Source organism: Astatotilapia calliptera, chromosome 15 (assembly GCF_900246225.1).
Source record: "Astatotilapia calliptera chromosome 15, fAstCal1.2, whole genome shotgun sequence".
Classification (NCBI taxonomy): Eukaryota; Metazoa; Chordata; class Actinopteri; order Cichliformes; family Cichlidae; genus Astatotilapia; species Astatotilapia calliptera.
In genome coordinates, this window is record NC_039316.1 from 28,816,550 (window position 1) to 28,837,239 (window position 20,690).

Below are 20,690 nucleotides of genomic sequence, written 5' to 3' on the forward strand. Positions count from 1 at the left end.
TGTCTTATGCAAATCCTGGAAGTCTCGTGACCCATTTATGCAAAAGGTGTGGAGCGTGAACTCCAGGGCTGCCAATCAGGTTGCTTCTTCAACCAGGTAGGCAGGCTGCAGCTAGCCACATTCAACTGTTTTGTTGGAAAGGTGTCATGTTTTGTTTTCATCACACATTGTGAAGCAATGAAATTGAAGCAGCAGGGGGGAAAAGGATACACAGGACTTGACAGGTAAAGAACATATACTACAGCATGTATAAAACGGTACAGTGACCCATTTTCAAGGCCATCAAACAAGAACATGTTTTTGTTTCATAACTAGACATGATCCATATCACACCCAAGTCTGATTTTCCTTTTTTGTTTTATAAATAAACTGTATTGACAAAGGCCCACAGTCGGGCAAAAGGTTGTATATAATGGTTCTTTGAGCAAAATGCATACCATGTTTTTGTGTGGATGGGAAAAAATGCAGTAACTTCTGGGTCTGAAAAGAGAACTAGTTTAATATCTTAAACTTGCATTCTTTCTGATGTTCAACACTGGTCATTCCTGTGCTTGGAAGAAGAAACCAAGAGGGGTGTGTCATTAAGCTAGATTACTAGGTTAGCAAGAAAGTCTTGTTTTAAGTTGTTTGTCATGAAAGTGGCTTTCTTTCTACCTGACTAAAAAATTGTGGTAATTTAACCTGAACAGGAGTGGGTTATGTTCAGGATTTCTTTTTACAAACGGCTGGACTTGCATATGATTTTTTTTCTTTGCATATTAGAATTTAAATTGTATCTCTGTATCATGGCTTTTGTACCTCACTGATATTGCAAATGAAGCGCAGCTGTACAAACGTCACAATGTTGCTGGAATATTCATCTGATGATGCAGAAAATGTGTAAATGTTCATATACTTGATTCTGATCTGCTGCTCTTTTACAGCGCAGTTAGTAGAATGCAGAACACACACAAAGAGCACCTGTCAATCAATAAAATTGATTTAACTTCTGCCAACAAACTAAATTTCCACATCGCCTTTATTAAGGTACAGGCCAGTTTTAAAGTTCCAGAGCTCTACTGTGAATGATAGGCAGAATTCATAGGGATAATTTTGTATGGAAAAAGATCATATGACACAGCAAAGAAAGGCCGCCTCAACAGAGAAAGTTGCAGAAATTATAGCGTGATATCTCTCATCTCTGACTGGGGTTTTAGGTTTTGTCAAGTCAGCTTATACAAAGAAAGCCTGACTTATTTCCTTGGTAGTACACCCTTCAGTAGTACAGAAGGTTGATTTTAAAACAACAAGAGTGCCCAAAATCAACCTTCTGGGTTAATAATGTAACTTTAGTAACCAGTGACTGTTGGTGACGATGTCAGTAGATGTACTTTATATGTTGGCATCACATACAGTAAAAACATAGACGTAGGACCCCGGTTGGAAAAATTCAGCCAATATGCAGTTCCTTAAACCTGCCTTCTGTCTCAAGTCCACCTGATGACGATAGCTGTGAATGCAAAAGGACTCCCAGTCCCATAGAAGTCCATGGAAAAATGGCTTTCTGACTTAGAAGGAAAACGTTTTGAGAGGTTAAGTTTATGGGCTCAGTCACTCATTTTGGGTCATATTGAATACAAAATAAATTTTTAAATCTCAGTCATAATTTTTTTTAAGAAATAGAGGCTTATCTGTGGCATTAATTCACAAAATATCTGTTTATCTGTTGGATTCAGCTTTTTGGGACATATGTATAACTTCATAGCAATCAAGAAATTGTTGAGGTGTTTCAGAGCAGGTCATCCATCTGTCCAATTTGGGCTTTTGCTGCAATCTAATATTGTTGTATGTATTGAGAGCCATGACACCAACATAGGTATTTCAATCTTTCTTTCAAGTCCTCTCACTTCATTTGACATTTTGACACCTTTTCAGAATTCGTCCCAAGTATCTGTTTTTGCAATATATTATGTTAAACAAGTTTTTCATATACACCATCTGCGTATATGCTGATACTGTTCTACCTGTGTAAACCAACCAAACACATCATTCTGGCTTTAGGTTAATATCGAAGTTGATGAGTTTCCGGGGATACAGCCTATAAAAGTAGGTAAGTGTACCTTGATTCACGGCTTGATTCACGGTTCGTTCTATTCTGTAGGTTTTAAACTGGTTAGCACCACAGACACAGGGTTGCTGGAATATGAAGCCTTATGATCCACCACTGAAAAAACTTTCATGGTAGTATTTGTGAGGACAGAGCCCAGTTCAAGTGCCTTCTCATTACAAGTCAGTACCTGGACCAGCTCTTGCCGGAAGCGGCGACTGACCATACAGTAGAGTAGGAAGTTTGTGGTGGAGTTCAGGTTCTGCAGCATGTTGGCAATGTCTCCGGCAACGTTGATTGGAATGCTGTAGTCATTTCTATTAAAATTCTCATTATTGTAGTTGGTCCTCAAGATGCAATACGTGACAAAACAAGGAAGGCTAAGCACAACAAAAGCCACAGAGACGGTTCCCAGCAGGAGAATGGTCCTCCTCAACATGCCCCTCGTGCTTTTACCCTGCATGACACGATACTCCTCTTTAGTGAAGAGCTTACTGGCATTGCACAAATGGTACCCAATGAGGTAATTGAAAATGATAACCAACACGATCGGAATTCCTCCTGAGAGGAATGTAGTTATCCACACTATAACAGTAGTGTAGGTCTCATTGCGGTATAGACATCTGGGCAATGTGATGTTCTCTCCATCCACTGTGAGGTTCACAGGTGTGACAATATTGATCCAAGCCAGAGGCACAGAGACCAGGTGGGATACCAGCACAATAGCTATGCAGGTAAGCTTAGTGACCCTAGTTTGTGACAAATGCTGTTTGACAGCCGTGCTGCGGAGGACCAAGTAACGCTCGATGGTGAACACCACCACAATCCAAGAGGAGCTGTAGAGTGACCCATACTGCAAAAATCCCAGAATGCTACACCAGGGGTAAGAGTGCCAGAAGGGCTGCAGGGTCCAGAAGGCGAGAGTTAGGTCAATAAGAATTACCCACACCAAGTAGAAAATGTCAGCAATAGCTAGACAGCTGAGGTAGATGATGGCTGTGCTGGACATCCCACAATTACGGAAACAGATCATGTAGAATGTGAAGAGGTTTCCTAGAACAAAGAGTAGGAACACAGGCCCACACTCGTTTATTGATCATTTGGTCAAAGATAAAAGCTAAAACTAAGGATGCATATGATATTGTACACATCCACAAGATACAGTAAGTAGCAAAATTAATCTGATGTCCAGTTTTCACACATTTTTAACTATTCAGGAACTATTTAGGAAACTTCATCTCATGGATTTCATCAAGGATTTGGTAGCTAGCATACATCAGTTAGCTAATGTTGTTGGTTACAGAGTAGCTGTGTCCAAATTCAGAGGCTACATCCTCCTGAGGCCGCATTTGTAGGCCGATTACATCACAACGACGCGACAAAGGCTTGAAGACTGAGAAAAAAATAATTCAGATGACTTTTTTCTCAGAATTCTGACTTTTTTCCCAGAATTCTGAGATTAAAGTCAGAATTCTAACTTTTCTCAGAATTCTGGAGAAGAAGAAAAAAAAGATGTGCCCACTTTTTCTTTTTTCCAGTGGCCCTAATCCTCGTCCGCAGCTAAATACGCAATGTCATATTTCTATTTCTACTTGTCTTGTGCATTGTTATATTTTGATGTCCATTATTCTTGATAGATCGTGGAAAGCCAAACGCAATACAAACCTGGAATGCCGATGACACAAAGTAAAGGGTAGTAGATCTTCTGGATAGTAACAAAGATGGATAAAGTGGCTCCCTCCATTGTTTGCTCACATGCTAATACCTGCAATAAAACCACTGGATGTACAGTAAGACAAATAATGTTCAGGGCGTCACATTGTGCAGCTTTTTAAGACCTACTTGGAAAGTTTTAGGTGTAACTGTTAGGATAACATATTGTACATGATGACAACTGTTGAGTTTAAGCTGCTAAAAATAGATTTACATTTTGTAGGCTACTTTGTTGTAAACTCAAAATAACTCTACATGAAAGCTGGCCTACTGTGTTAGGTGGGTTTCATCTGGGTGTAACTAAAACAAAGCATTAATGGTTTCTGAAGAAAGTTATGTTTTCTTCAAATCTCTGTCACTTGGAAATTGCTTGTCTGCGGCCCTGTGTTACTTGAGAGAAGTTAGGGATCCACTGTAATCTTGATGACATACAGAACCATACATATAGCTTTATTCTTTCATCCTTTTTTACCTTTTAGAAGCTTCAAAACTCTGTATGAATATAGCAGTCTTTACTATTAAAGTGAACTAAATTAGACTTACCTAGTTTCTGCAGGATGTGATTGCTGTGCTCCTTTTAGCTATAAAGTTGCCACATAAAGGGGAGTTTTTCCACAGAGATGCATCCCAGCTGGTTATGAGTCCACAAAGACAATGGTATTGATAATATGAAGGAGAGATGCTGAGGGAGCTCCACCTGCTGCTCCAATAAGGCTTTGGGAGGGGGGAGTCACACCACCTGACATACGGTTGAAAGGAATTTTCCTACACAGTGGAAGCTCATTTCTGGCAGCACTTATAACACACGCCTTTACAAACCAAATTAAGTTACTGAAATGACCCCCCTCCCACTCGTGTGTTTTGAAGGAAAAAACTTCAAGCAAAAAAAATAGACAGAATTTATTTCTTCCTCACTATGCAGGTTTGTGAAACCTTTTCATTGGACAGCTCCACTGAAATAGAAAGTCATATGAATTTGAAATGAAACTCTGAGATTTCTGATAATATTTTGTAAATTTACAGTGAATTGCTCATCACAATTACTCTACAAGTTTATCCTCTAACACATTTACATCTTAAATCTGGGACTCTCCACCATTATAGTCTTAGAACTGAAGAAGATTCTCAGATGAGAGGTGAAACGTTTCCAAGCTCCTTAGACTACGATGACCTGGATGACACAGGCACATTTACATCTCCTTTTTTGTCCTAATCCTTGCTTTTTGGAACATAACTTTTCCTTTGACTTCCTCTGAGTATGTTGTCTCTCTAATTTTGAAAAACTTGAGAATACACTTTAGGACATTATTGTGTGCTTTGCATATTACCATTGCAGTGCTGAGCTCAACTAAATTGCAAAATTTCAAGGCAGATTTTTCTTTTTAAAAAGATGTGCCTCCCTCCTTTTGAATGTAGTACTGATTCTGCAGCTGGTGTCCGTCTAAAATGGTAGGTTGCACATTGATGGAACATCAAAGCTGCTCCCATTCCTCACTGGCAGCATTGACTTTTTAAGCTCTAAACTCTCCCAAAGTAAAATTAGCAAATTATTTTGGATGGTGGTGCTGCTCAACTTTAATTCCACTCACAAACAATCATATATTCAACCCACCATTACCTGTGATCCCTGAGCGTGTCGGCATAAGTGGAAATTGGAGCGAGAGTGGCTGAGGAGAAGTGAGTGTGCGTTTGAAAAGGAGTGGCGGCGTTTGGACTGAGTGAAGAGCGAGCATGGATTTCCTCCCCTCTATCCCCTGGAGCCCTGGACCCCTGCCCCACTCACTGTATATATAAATCACTGTGGTTTCACTCTTGTGTCAATAATTTGTCACCTTTATTGCTTGCCAGAATGCTGTCTGCGCTTGAATCCATCTGTTAGCCATGACAAGCTGTACAGTGTGATTAAAGTAATTAGAAATAAGTAACATAACTTGTTTTATAAGGCTGTGATCAGGTGAGATGTGGTGCTACTCTAAAACTGCTTTTTTGTGAATTTAGCCAATTAAATTCAACAAGATTTAAACAGATGTTTCACAAGCTGTATGGCTGATTTATTTATTGATTTTTTTCCAAAAAGTTAGCAAATCTCTTTACTGTACTCATACTAGCTGTCCTCTTTTCTGCCTTCAAATCCTACTGATCAATAAATCAAACAGCAGTGTACAAACAGAATGCTTTAGCTGAGTTTGGAAAATTTGTTGTCATGGAAAAGAAGTGATACCTTTCACATAGAAGACATTGATTTGTCAAACATAGGCGCAATAATCATTAATGGCCATTAATGGTAGTGTTACCAGTTGGTGAGCCAGAGACCTGCACTTTCAGTGACTTTAATCCAGGGGTAGGCAACCTTTCTGATGATGAGTGCCATTTAAAATTTCCTCAGAAGTAAGTGTGCCATATGATTGCATTATGATTCACTCAGATATACACCTGGTTTATATCTGACCCAGATAGACTGCAGGTCATAACTTCTTACCTGAAGTTCAGTTCACCTGACACTCGGACCGTCGGCTGCCTTGGGTCTCTCCTCCTCCTGCCTCCCCTCTCCCCCAGCCACCTGCTGGCCTCCACCACTTGTTAATGTTACTGAATCTGTGGAAGCTCCGCCATAGCCACCACCAAACAACTGAGTTATTTTTACACACCGGCCAGCGTCTGGCCAATCCACCACCTTTCATTGTTTATACCGTTCCAAAAAAAAAAAAAAATCATCGGCCCACCGAGCAAATGCCTGGTATGCCCGATGGCCTGTCCAACTATGGTCGTGCCATCAGTTAACCCTTCGGGCATGCGTGCCTAGGGTTGCCGACCCCTGCTTTAATCCTACTTATATATGTAAGTTTTTGAAAAAAATCTACTTCTAAAAGTACTTTTATTGCACCATGTTTATTCACTCATGAGCTGCTGTAACATCAATTAAATGGCTGAATTACCACATCAGGTGTTTATTCAGGTGTGTTGCAGCAGGGACACATTCAAAAGTTTAAGGACCCCATCCCTCAACGACTGGAGTTTGACACCTGTGACCTAGGGGAAGCATGTATAATGCAAACAGAACTGGTCCTACATGGAACCCTGTGGAACTCCAATATTAACCTTAGTGTGTGAATAAAACTCCCCATTTACATGAACAAACTGGAGTCTATTGGAGAGAGATATGATTCAAATCAGTGCGGCACAGGACCTTTAATACCTGCGGCCTGCTCTAATCTCTGTAATAAAATACGGTCAACAGTATCGAACGCTACACCGAAGTCTAGCAGGACAAGCAAAGAGATAGGTCTATTTGTCACAGGTCATAAGAAGATAATTTTTAACCTTCTGAGTGATGAGGTCCTAAACCTGACTGAAACTCTTTAAATAAACCATTCCTCTGTTGCTGCTTTACAACAATTCTTTAAAGAACTATTGAGATAAAAGGAAGGTTGGAGACTGGCCTACAATTGGCTAAGACAGCTGGATCAAATCTTTTTGAGTAATGGTTTAATTACTGCCAGCTTAAAGGCCTGTAGGGGTACATATTAATGGTACATAGCCCACAGACTTATCATATTTAAGATTGACACATTATTTAATGGTAGGACTTCTTTGAGCAGTCTTGTAGGAATGGAATCTGACAGACAGCCTGGTTGGATTACTGAAGTTATTCACTGCATACCAGGCAGAATCGTACGCAGTGAGAATGTCACACTATTAACATGATAATCAGGCATAGAGCAGAGCAGCTACCTAAACTAAACTCCCACGGTGTTGGCACATTTCATTCAAGAGGATAACAGCAGGCGGATTATATCCTTGACTTAGCTACAGCAATTTCAGAAAGACATCTACAGTAATGTAATGTATTTGCTACTGCTGTGTAATCCATGTTTTTAAGAAATTATCAGACAAATGAAGGTTTTCAGGGAATACTGTAAAATCTTTAGTTTTTAGAGTATATGTCACAACAAGATCCAGAATAAGATTCCTCCTCCTGCTCTGCTGCTAGCAACAGCAGCCTCCTGTGACTGTGAGGGCTTGTTACCAGTTGTGCTGGTACTAACATGGCAGTTAATTTGTCACATTTTGCTGCATCTATTTTTAGTTTCTTTTTCTCTCTTTTCAGCTCCACCTTTTGACCACTTCAAGTTGTGTGAGGGCACAGGGAAAGTAGGGCCTGGCTGCCACTGGCTCTCTTGCTCTGTGAGCATGCAGTTTCTCTTGGTTTCTCAGGCAGGTGCACACACACATGTAAAACACTGGCATTGGTCATAATAAGTGTCTTGGAAAGAGTGTAAAATGTTTATTGGTCTTTTCTGAGTTCCAAATGCCAAATCACTGAATTAACAAAACGAGTCATGTTAATAAAAAATGGAAATGAAAGATACAAAGGAGAGAAGTTAGCGACACTTAAAACCCATTTAGCTGTACAACTGAAAAATGAGGATTTACCAAAGGCTTTGATACCATCTGCATTAAGACCAGACCAGACCAGAGCTGGTTTCCATTTATTTTCAATGCGTTTCACATTCAGACTCCTGTCACATGAACTGGTCCAGAGCTCCCCTGATCATATACTCCAAATGTCTCTCGAAGGATCACCTAAAAGGGTTAAATAAAATCAAAGACTCAATATAATCGTGTCACTTAAACATAAAAGAAGAAGCAGCTCAGGAGGTAAGATGGTCCTGGTTCAGGTGCAGCCTGTTGATCCTGCAGGCTCGGGTGGAGGACGTGCAGGAGGAAAAACCCCACGATCTGTTTCCAAATGAAGATTCTCAATCAAAGACATTTATACTCTTAAATGAAAATCTTTCTTGTCTCCCAGCTACAAAATAACACACCAGTGGTATAAAGACAGAAACATTTTCACCCAAATAGCAATGAGGGATATGTCAAAATCCTTGTACGTTGCTGTGATTTACAAAAATGTGGCAGATCGTTTGTAAAAGAACCTGCAGCAGCAGCAGCCTAACTAGAAGCTTTTGTGACGGGAAGGCAAAAAAAAAAGAAAAAAAAAGTGGACTGTGTCATGCTCACCAGGAGAAACTTTATGCAATAACACGTGTAACTGAAAAGTAGAGAATAAAGCGATGAATTCTCTTTTATAGGAAATGAGAAAAAAATATAGAGCCTTCCAATTCAATCTCTAGAAAATAATAGAGAAGCTACAGTATAATACACATACAGATTAACTGTGCCTCCTCAGGTACTTGACTTCCTTTTATCATTATTATTACTTTTGTGCAGAAGAAAATAAAATCTGAAACGGAAGCAGACAAACTAAAACAAGCTTTTCTTATTTACATTGAATACAAGGAACTGCATTAGCACAACCCCCAGTTAACCCCAGTTCCATCAGCCTTGTTAACTATGGCATTTACAGAGTTCAGACACTAGGGGGGCGTGTCGGAGACTGAGGGCGGTGTCGTCAGGGGGTTTGTATTGGAACTCAAGTTGAGCTGAGGAAGCTGTACACATCCCTAACATAAAAAGGCCAGGCTGAAAAGGATCCATAGTTTTTTTGTTTTTGTTTTTTATATAGCACTGCTGTAGCTAATCGTGTCCAGGCCTCGAGCTGACCCCGAGAGAGAGAGAGAGACAGAGAGAGAAAGCAAGAACAGGGTGTGGGGGGTGGTAGCGGTGGGTTAGAGGTTGTCCCCAGGCTGGTACTGAGGTTCGGTGGCTGTGAAGTAGTCTTCCAAGAAGGCTTGCAAGTACTCAAAGGTGGGCCGCTCCTCTGCGTCCTTCTTCCAGCACTGTAGCATCAGCTCGTGCAGCGAAATGGGGCAGTCCTGTGGGCACGGCATCCTGTAGCCCCGCTCCACCTGCTCCAGCACCTCTCGGTTGTTCATACCTGAAAATTAAATGCAGGAAGCAGGTGAGAAAGAGCGCTCGGGAGCTCTGCCTGGGATCACGCAGTGATCAAATTCAAAAAATCAGTTCTTAACGTGCTGAATCTGCAAAGGGTTGTTTAATGAAGATCTGTTTAATTAAAACCTCTAACTGAAGAAAGCAAAATCTACAAAATAATGTTACTAAAGTTTTGAAAAACATGGCCTAGTCTGAACATGTCGTGCGTTGTCGGTCTTAAGTGCTCCTCAGTAACATTCAATATTCACTATTTACTGGCACTTATGCTTATGTTGGTTGCTGCTGTGGTCTCCCTACTGTGTTCTTCTCTTTTTGCTTATTTTCTTTTCAGTAGGTGATCAAACAGACACACAGCAGTGGATGGAAGCAGCTACAAAGTTTGCTTTTCTTCACGTTGGAGGTTGTTAATCAGGTGCTTTGATGAAGGATTCCTGTCGGCTTTTTCTCAGTAAAGATTTGAATGTTGATTACAGCTGGTTGTTCTGGATGCTAGAAAACCCCTTTTTTGACTCCACCTGAGCTCACCATCTTTTTAATCTCTTTAATCCCATCTCTTCGCTCTTTGTAATCCCTCATTTTGTAATCAAGTTATTTGAGTTACTCAATGCATTGTTGCAGCCTTATATTGACCAATACAGAACAATGGGAAAGGACAAGGAACTCAGTGAACATCGACGAAGAATTGTAGATTTATACAAGTTGGGAAGGTCTTCTGGAGCCATTTCTAGACAAGTGCTGATTCAGATCATCAGTTGAAACAACTGTACTCAAGTAAAAGTTATTCTGATGGTCTAACATTGGTTAGGTTGTTTAGGAACAACTCACGATCCACTGTGGCTCGAAACCTGCCAAAAACTGGAATCTGCTCAAACACACAGTCATTGTCCTCAGTGCTTGACTAAAATTTGAAGCCAAATGCCTTCTGGAGAAAAGCTTTATGGTCAAATGGGACAAAGAATTGAACTAGTTGGCCACAATGACGAGAGATATTATTGTAGTAGTAAAGATGAGGCAAAGCTGAACTCTGTAACAGTGTCAAGCATGGTGGTGGTAGCGTCATGCTCTTGGGATGTTGTGCTGCTAGAGGCTCGTGGTACATTGCACAAAGTGAACGGAATAATGGACTACCTCCAAATTCTCCAACCAGACAGCCAGACAGTTGAAACTGTGTTCTAACACAGAGGCCTTCCCAACACACCAACCTCATGCCTATTAAAATTTGTGGACTATGCTTCATGCCAACCTACTTCAATGAACAGTCAAATATCCAGTCTGAAGTATGCTAGAAGCTTGTTGTTGGCTCCCAAAAGTGTTGAAGTGAAACTTGCCACGAGACATTTAACCAAATTTTACTGATGTTGTATAATTTTGACCCTGAGATCAGATAAAATTCAATATAAATTCAAATGATGTCTTTTCCCTTTTTAAAAACAGTTGAATTCTACGGGGTCTCTTTCCAGATGATCTGAGAAACCTTCCAGTTTTTAACTGAATCTGGCAATAATCTTCATCTCAAGTGTCTCCTGGGTAGGATAGTTCTCTTTCTTGAGTCCATTTTTCTGCTATTTTGTCCACTACCTTATAAAGCTGTTAAGGTGCTGCTTTTCCCTCAGCTCACTTGCAAGCTAACCATCCTCACCTGCTCTCTACAGCAGAACCAGCCCACCAGCACCATCTGGTCAAACATGTTCCCCCTCCCTGCATGGAGCTGTATACGGAGTACGCCCCAGCCTCTCCCACTCTCTTTCTTTTTGTTTCTGTGTAAAATGTATCTTGTCCCACAGGGCAGCAGAAGTAATTAAGGGTTAGCTCATATTCTGGCAGGGAAACGAAGGTTACCCAAGCGTAAAGGAACATTTTAATCCCATAAACAGCAGCAGGAGCTGCCTGTTGTGATAGCTGTGTGTACTTTGGTAACTGCTCAGTGTTTCGCAGTTCCCCTTTATTGAGCCCCTTAATCAGTGTAGACTGACCGGCTCAAGGTGAAAGCAGCTGAGCGAGCAGAGCTTAGCTTCTACTGCACCGTTTGATCCTTCCCCTTCCTTACCTGGGTAAGGCACCCGACCCTTGGTGACCAGCTCCGTCAGCAGGATGCCGAACGACCACACGTCTGACTTGATGGTAAACTTCCCGTACAACGCGGCCTCTGGGGCGGTCCACTTGATGGGAAACTTTGCACCTGAAGGAGAGCAGTGAGACCACATTAGTATTAACGAGGAGAGCATGTCTACACTTCAGGTTTATTCAGTTTAACATGATCCTTTTTTCTGTTATACTGGGCCTTCACAGTCCCTTATCATTTTAAACTAGCTTGATGAATTTATCTTTAAAGTACACACATATACACATATACATATATATACATGTGTGTGTGTGTGTGTGTGTGTGTGTGTGTGTGAGTGTATGTGTGTAAATGCATATTATTGTATATGTGGTGGCCTTTCTCTTTTAAGTGAACAATGCTAACATGTACAAATTTGATACCAGCAATACAGCCTGTAAAAAAATTTACAGGATAAAAAGGAACATTCACGTTTTCTCTTAGGTTCCCCTTCACACGCTGTCATTGATTGTAACTGATTAAACTTTAAAAGTACTTCCTGGGAAAAGTCAGGAAGGAAATTAGAGACCAGAGATTAAACATCAGAGGTCTGACTTTTAAAAGTGAAGTGAAGCATCTAGCAGAGAGCAAAGAACATGTGTGCAACAAAATGACTTCATTTGTCAAAGGGAGGAAAGAAATTACAACATAATGACAGTATCTGCTGAGCACATAGAAATGGCATGAACAGCTGCTATGAGCTTCAACTAACCAGCTGGGAAATGACGATATTTACAGTATTCTGAGTGCTGACACGTACATTTGTTATAAACGTTAATCTAACATGACCCATAATTCTGCATGAAACTGTCTTTCTGCACATTTAAAGTTCAAATGTGGAAGAAAATGTTCCTTTGTTGAATTAAAAGGATTAAACCCAAGAATTATTTTATGAGGGCACAGCAACGTTTTGGTGTCTCTGAGACAGACTGGTGATCTGTCCAGGCTGTACCCCATCTCTCACCTACGGTAGCTGGAATAGGCTCCACTTTGTCCATGACCCCGAATTGGGTAAGCGGATGAAAATGGATTGATGGATGAAATGGCAATTAGATCAGAAAAAGGTCTGTGGATATTTATTTATACTTCCAGAATGCAGAATGTACAAATATGTTTTCTCCAAATCAGGGAACAGCTAGCACAACCTGATATCTGAATATCTCAAAGGCTTCAAGGGTCAATAGTGAAGTAACATGATGTCCAGTTTAAAATCTCTCTGTGTCTCTGGGGCAGGGAGTGTCTTCCCTCAATGTCTGTGTTATTGAGAAAAATATTTGGAGCTGACTGGCTGTGCTGGCTAGTCATTTTCTTGTGGGTGTAATGCAAAGCTTGCAACTCCCAGAGCGAATTTCCTCCATGATCTAATGCAGTCAGGCAGCATGTGAGCTTGTGTGAGTGGGAGCATTAAGTATGTGCATTTAACATCGTTTCTGAGCGAGTTGGAAAGGAGTTAGAAGCCCTACCTTGTCGAGCCGTGTATTCGTTGTCTTCGATGAGCCTTGCCAGGCCAAAGTCGGCGATCTTGCACACCAGGTTGTCGCCAACCAGGATGTTAGCAGAGCGTAGGTCTCTGTGGATGTAGTTCATCCTCTCAATGTAGGCCATACCTGCTGCCACCTTGAGAACAGCACAGAAGGCAACAATAGCTAAAGAAATTTCTGTCTCAACTGTGAGTTGCTCTCACTTCACGAGAATACATTTAATAGCATCTATATCTATTTATCTATATCTATATCTAATGGTAGGTAAAGCTTGTTTTTTGATAGGACAGCCCTCAGTAAGATATGTCGTTGCAGTTTGGATTGGTTTGATTCAACTTCTCTCTCAATGACTCTCTATTTGCTAAAGATTTGGGTCAAATAAAAAGAAATTGACAATAGAAGCCCTCAAGTTATCTCTTAATGAAGTCCTCTAATCACATGATTAGAGCAATCATAAAGTTGCAGTTTTGAAAAGAGGACAACAAGAAGGGTACACTGAAACCAGTGTAGAATCATATTTTATAAAGAACAAAGCTGTAGAATTACTGGCACAAGTTCTGGGGTTGAAAAAGTAAGCCAATGCAGAAGTGCAGTTTCTGGAGTGGCCACTAGAGGCGGACTTTAGCCTTTAGTTGTTCTAAAATGCTGGAGCAAGAATCCTAACAGAGAATACTAGAGAGAGCGTATTTCTCCTGTACTGGCTTCTCTTCATTGGATCCCTTTTAAATCCAGAATCTATTTTAAATTTATTCAAATATATCACATATATTCTAATCTAACCAATGTCAGACCATATTCTAATCACATATTAGAATATATGTGATTATATTGAATAATCAGGCCCTATCTTAGCTTAAAAGACTTCATAGTACCACATATTGTAGGGTGTACATTTATATAAATCAAACTGAATTGAATTGCATATTTACATTTTATTCAGTGTCCTAACGGTTTTGGGATGTTTTGGAATTTATGGTTGCACAAACAGATTTTGCTGCCATAGCAGGACCATTTTCAGGACCATAACCTGAAGTCTGTGGCATACCTGTGCAGCCATGTCCACCAGGTTAGGCAGTTTTAACCCTCGTCCTTCTCCATCCTTTAAAAAGTCCAGTAAGCTTCCTGGAGTAGGCATAAAAACATGTTATGTTGCACACATGTGCACAATAAAATAAATAAAACACAACTTTATTAAATCAGTTTTGGTTTCCGTGCCCTGTGCAATACAGGAACACAGGAAGTGTTTGTAAATCTGAAGTAAAATAACCTTGAAGAAAAATCAGGTGAATATCTCTTAGAAATAAGCCACAAAAAGCTCGCCAGCTACAAAAATAAATATTGGATTGGTGGACCTAAAAAGATCCCCACATAAACTTCTACACTCATACAATTCCACAGTGGATCGGCTCTTTTAAAGGCACTCCTCTCCAGCTTAATTGGCTGACCTAGATATGGCAGGCTCTGCACGCAGCAGACACAGCAACGTACATCAAAGTTTCCATTCTTGCATTCTCTGGTGATTAATGCGCGTCCACAACGCTTTCTTGTGGCATCTCTGAACCCCAGTGTTTTGAAGGACTGTTTTGCAGGCCTTAATCATCTCCACTCTCTTTGAAAGGCAGGGTTTGCCATTCCAGAGCGCTCACTCTTCAGACTGGAATGAAACAAAGTGCTTTGACAGACATTTTTTTAACTGGCCACAAGTTTCACTTTTAGGCCACAATATATGCTTTTTATGGCTTTAAAAAAAAACAAAAAACACCCAGCACGCCCCTGCGGGCGGTTTATCCTTCAAGCTCGGGTCCTCTACCAGAGGCCTGGGAGCTTGAGGGTCCTGCGCAGTATCTTAGCTGTTCCCAGGACTGCGCTCTTCTGGACAGAGATCTCCGATGTTGTTCCCGGGATCTGCTGGAGCCACTTGCCTAGCTTGGGAGTCACCGCACCTAGTGCTCCGATTACCACGGGGACCACCGTTACCTTCACCCTCCACATCCTCTCGAGCTCTTCTCTGAGCCCTTGGTATTTCTCCAGCTTCTCGTGTTCCTTCTTCCTGATATTGCTGTCATTCGGAACCGCTACATCGATCACTACGGCCGTCTTCTTCTGTTTGTCTACCACCACTATGTCCGGTTGGTTAGCCACCACCATTTTGTCCGTCTGTATCTGGAAGTCCCACAGGATCTTAGCTCGGTCATTCTCCACCACCCTTGGGGGCATCTCCCATTTTGACCTCGGGACTTCCAGGTTATACTCGGCACAGATGTTCCTGTACACTATGCCGGCCACTTGGTTATGGCGTTCCATGTATGCCTTGCCTGCTAGCATCTTGCACCCTGCTGTTATGTCCTGGATTGTCTCTGGGGCATCTTTACACAGCCTGCACCTGGGGTCTTGCCTGGTGTGATAGACCCCAGCCTCTATGGATCTTGTGCTCAGAGCTTGTTCTTGTGCTGCCATGATTAGTGCCTCTGTGCTGTCTTTCAGTCCAGCTTTGTCCAGCCACTGGTAGGATTTCTGGATATCAGCCACCTCCTCTATCTGCCGGTGGTACATACCGTGCAGGGGCCTGTCCTTCCATGATGGTTCCTCGTCTCCCTCCTCTTTCTTGGGTTTCTGCTGCCTGAGGTATTCACTGAGCACTCGGTCAGTTGGGGCCATCTTCCCAATGTATTCTTGGATGTTCGTTGTCTCATCCTGGACTGTGGTGCTGACACTCACCAGTCCCCGGCCCCCTTCCTTCCGCTTAGCGTACAGCCTCAGGGTGCTGGACTTGGGGTGAAACCCTCCATGCATGGTAAGGAGCTTTCTTGTCTTTATGTCAGTGGCTTCTATCTCCTCCTTTGGCCAGCCTATTACCCCAGCAGGGTACCTGATCACGGGCAGGGCGTACGTGTTGATGGCCCGGATCTTGTTCTTACCATTCAGCTGACTCCTCAGGACTTGCCTGACCCTCTGCAGGTACTTGGTGGTTGCAGCTTTTCTAGCGGCCTCTTCATGGTTCCCATTCGCCTGCGGGATCCCCAGGTACTTGTAACTGTCCTCTATGTCTGCAATGTTGCCTTCTGGTAGTTCATTCCCTCAGTTCTGACTACCTTCCCTCTCTTTGTTACCATCCGACTACACTTCTCCAGTCCGAACGACATTCCAATGTCATTGCTGTATAGCCTGGTAGTGTGGATCAGTGAATCGATGTCTCGTTCACTCTTGGCATACAGCTTGATGTCATCCATGTACAGGAGGTGGCTGACAACTGCTCCGTTCCGTAGTCGGTATCCGTAGCCAGTCTTGTTAATGATCTCACTGAGGGTGTTCAGGCCTATGCAGAACAGCAGTGGGGACATTGATCTTGTACAATTCTAGGCATTCCAGTATCCAGCTGTGGGGCATTGAGTCATAGGCCTTCTTGTAATCAATCCAGGCAGTGCACAGGTTGGTCAGTCTGGTCTTGCAGTCTCGGCTGATTGTTCTGTCTACCAGTAGCTGGTGTTTTGCGCCTCTGGTATTCTTGCCAATTCCTTTCTGTGTCCCGCTCATGTATTGACCCATGTGCCTGTTCATCTTAGCCGATATGATGCCTGACAGGAGCTTCCATGTAGTACTGAGGCAGGTTATTGGTCGGTAGTTGGAGGGGACCGGTCCCTTCTTGGGGTCCTTGGGGATCAGGACCGTCCGGCCTTCAGTTAGCCATTCCGGGTGTCTCTCGTTAACTAGCAGCTGGTTCATTTGTGCTGCCAGACGCTCGTGGAGTGCAGTCAGCTTCTTCAGCCAGTAGGCGTGAACCATGTCGGGCCCTGGTGCTGTCCAACTCTTCATACTGGAGACCCTTTCTTGGATATCTGCCACTGTGATGGTTACTGGACCCTGTTCAGGGAGGTCGCTGTGGTCTGCCCTCAGATCCACTAGCCACTGAGCATTGCCGTTATGGGTTGCATCCTTCTCCCATATGCTCTTCCAGTATTGCTCCGTCTCCAGCCTTGGTGGTGCTGTTCTCTTATTGTTCCCTTGCCACTGAGAGTACACCTTTGCTGGTTCTGTGGAGAACAGCTGGTTTATTCTCCTGCCTTCTATCTCTCTGGTGTACCTCCTCAAGCGGCTGGCCAAGGCTGTGAGTCTTTGCTTGGCAGTTTCCAAGGCGTCAGGTATGGACAGCTTGCTGTATTTCTTAGGCACCTTATTTGTCGCACCTTTCTGCAACTCCGTTAGTTGGCTAACCTCCCTCCGTGCTACTTTGATCTTGCCCTCTAGCCTCCTTCTCCATGGAGGGTACTGCCCCTTGTCGCTGTTCAACTTGTAGCCAAGCATCTCACTGATCACTGCTGCCGTATTGTAGATCAGCTTGTTAGTGGTTGTAGGTATTGCCCGTAGTGCTGCATTAACATCATCTAGCAGACCTTCTGAGGGTACTTCACGTAATCTTGGTAACCGACTACGGGGGATCCAGGTTTCAAGCTTGGCCATGATCCTATTTTTCAGGTCAGTTCCTCTCGCACTCAACGATCCTTCTCCTATCGCACTTGGGGCTATGTACCCAATCTCGGGTGGGGGTGATGATATCGCCCCCCTGACCTGGCGTCCTGACTCCTCCTTGCCGTAGCATTTGTGTTGTACCTCGTCAATCTCTAGCTGTGAGAGCAGTCCCTTCTTTCGAATATTGGAACACTGAGCTACTAGTTGTTTCGCCGTCATTGTGGATGTTGGGTATCGAAGAATCCATAGGTCCCTCATCCTATTCATGTAGCCCCTTCCGCCGGGGTTACTTTTTACTGAGATAGTGGTCAGTGAAGACACATACAGGGGCTTGGACTGAGCTGGTCACACAACCAACATACAACATAACATAGAACTTTAAACTCTTCTACTAATGGAAATTAACTTTGCTTTGCAAAACTTGGCTGTGTTACGTTTTCTGAGTCTGCAGCTTACGCACAAAACCATACCAAGAGCTATTTCTCTTGTTTGGTGTTAGTCCTTTCCTCTCTCACACTTTGTTTCTGCACAAGGGTGAGAGAGGCAAACTCGCTGACATGCAACCAAAAGCAATGCAAGGTCAACTGCTTTACAACCCATTTTTGTCACACAGAGCTTTAAGCTTGTGTCTCCATTATTAGTTTTCTCTTTCAACAGAAATTCTGTAAAAATTCATCTTTTTCGTAATTGAATGGTGATGACAAAATTCTTCTATTCTTCTTCAATAAAATCACTCTACATAGTATAAGATGCTTGTAAAAGCGAGAGAAACTGCATATTTTGAAACAGGAAACTGTTGCATCAACTCTTATTTTATAAAAATAATTATTTTTTAACAAGTGAATAACTAGCACTTTTGGGGTGCAATGAAAAACGCAAGTAAGCAGCTGTGGATTGTGGGTGTGTTCCATCTACCTTTGCCCATGTACTCTGTGACGATGTAAATGGGCTCCTCAGACACGACAGCGTAAAGCTGCACCAGCTTATCATGACGGAGTTTCTTCATGATCTGAGCCTCCTCCAGGAAGGACTCTGGGGACATCGTGCCAGGCTTCAGAGTCTTCACTGCCACCTTAGTGGTGCCATTCCACGTTCCTGGTACACAGAAGCTGGCATCAGTACAGTGGGAAAATGCATTCGTGTCATTTCAAAGTCAAGCTTGACAACCCTGTGCTCTAACCCGAAGACATGATTGGCAGGTGTGAGGCAACTGTAGTTTAAAAACATGGGGAAAGTCTTGCTTTGAAATGACAACGAGATAAACATGCAAGACAGGAAGCGATCGAGAGACTGAGGGAATAATCTTTCATGCACAGTGGTTGGGCTGAAGGATAATTAAATGTGTACGGGATTTGGAGCGGACATTGATTTGAAATGGTTTTTAAAGGCTTGGAGAGAGATTCAGCAGGGCTTTAAGAGTCACAATACGCCAACATGGGAGCGGATAATCCTTTGTAGGATGATCAACAAAGGCAAGCCTGTAAGCTCCTCACTGGTTACATGTCAGTGACTGTAACACAGCACGGCTATGCCTCCAATATGCACTCTATCAAAATACTGTGTGAATGTAGGTAAAGGTATGGATGACTTCAATTATTTTATTGAAGCAGTACCTTTTTTATATTATTTTTTACAGTAAACATACAAGAATCTTAGGAAAGACAAATTTGACCTACTTGTTTATTTTAAGGGGCTTAATTTAAGATTAAGCTCATATATCAGAGTGGGCTTCTGTAGCATCGTGACTGTGCTTTCAATTTTGGAAGTCAGGACTGGTAACCTGCTGCTACAGTGGCCCAGAGAGGTCAAACATACTGCAACTGAGAAACCATCAGCAAATAGAGAAATACTGCAAAAGCACACAAAAAGTATTGTTGTGTGTGTTTGTGTGTACTTTTGCTGAGTATTTTCTGTTTGCTGGTGTTTTCTTAAGCTGCAATGCATTTCACCTTTCAGGGCCACCTCAGTGTTCAACTGGAATATTATAAGAATGCAAACATACACTGTGGGGTGGAAAACTATTCTTATAGGTATCAGCTGATTTTCAAAGAGACTTTATAGTTTATGTCTTAAGAAACTAAAACAAAAATCCTGTGGGAGTGCTGGAGAGGGATAAGAAAGCTCCAGCTTGCATGTGAAATGGCAAAATAGCTTCTTGGCACAATTATGAATACATAGATGAGCATAAAGGAGACTCCACGTGTACTTGTGGGATGGGCCAGAGTGAAAATTTCAAAGTTTGGTTTTGAATTTTCTTACCATAAAACACATCGGCAAAACATCCTGTTCCCAGCTTTACTTCCAACTCAAGTGCGTCTCTGCTGATCTCCCAGGCATCATGACTCAAGCCCACAGTGTCAGGGATGTAGTTCACACACACGCCCGTTAAATTAAAGCACAAACCATCCGCACTCTCTACAGGGGAGGGGGGGAGGTAAGGCAAACAGGGTTAGGGGAAAGGAACATGCAGTGAGGTACACATGGAAGGAGGCCACCTTTAGGCTGTGAGAGTTTCCTGACACACTGGATGATTTTTCCAGATTATTTTGGCAGAAAAGTTTGGAAAACAAGGACAATTTGACTGGCAACACCCTCAATCTAAGAATTACCAACATTTTTGCCCCATGTTCTCATTTGATCGAACCCATCAGATTATTGGCCTGTGTTTTGGACTGTGTCTGGTGTCTCCGTCAGCTCTGTGTGGCTCCTTCCGAGTGGCCCCCTTACTAGGAGGCGACTCGATCCGTACCCATCCAAACCTCCCCAAACTGCCCATTCCCGAGACGCTTGATCAGCTGCAGCGACTCCCGTGGGATCTCCCACACGTCTTTGGTTTTGACGGACAGGTCAGCGAGGCGGGGCATGCCTTTGTGGCAGGGAACCACCAAGCGACAGCAGAGCCCCGCGGCTCGATCTGCACACAGCACACGGCAACGCGCAAAAAAGAGCAGAGACAGAGAGAGGGAGATGTACAGAGGGTTAGCGC

At 42.6% G+C, this 20,690-nt stretch overlaps 2 protein-coding genes across 4 annotated transcripts in view; both read right to left on the minus strand.

The window, feature by feature from the left end:
* Nucleotides 1-2,129: 2,129 nt before the first annotated feature.
* LOC113006348 (probable G-protein coupled receptor 139) lies at nt 2,130-3,830 on the minus strand. The gene is made up of 2 exons (XM_026142266.1): nt 3,752-3,830; nt 2,130-3,139 (listed from the first exon to the last, which is right to left on the minus strand). The coding sequence occupies exons 1-2, from the start codon at nt 3,828-3,830 to the stop codon at nt 2,130-2,132; spliced, it is 1,089 nt and encodes a 362-aa protein (XP_025998051.1).
* A 4,230-nt stretch (nt 3,831-8,060) lies between these two features.
* The window catches only part of fynb (FYN proto-oncogene, Src family tyrosine kinase b), an 87,437-nt gene continuing 74,807 nt past the window's right edge, over nt 8,061-20,690 (minus strand). For 2 of the 3 annotated variants that reach the window (XM_026193788.1, XM_026193789.1), the window contains 6 exons: nt 20,454-20,618; nt 18,620-18,799; nt 14,283-14,359; nt 13,220-13,373; nt 11,703-11,834; nt 8,061-9,638 (listed from right to left, as the gene is read on the minus strand). In XM_026193788.1, coding sequence (XP_026049573.1) covers nt 9,430-9,638; nt 11,703-11,834; nt 13,220-13,373; nt 14,283-14,359; nt 18,620-18,799; nt 20,454-20,618 — 917 coding nt within the window. In that variant the 3' untranslated portion in view covers nt 8,061-9,429. Of the gene's footprint in view, nt 9,639-11,702; nt 11,835-13,219; nt 13,374-14,282; nt 14,360-18,619; nt 18,800-19,963; nt 20,120-20,453; nt 20,619-20,690 lie in introns of all 3 variants that reach the window. The other variant, XM_026193790.1, reaches the window with a different exon arrangement.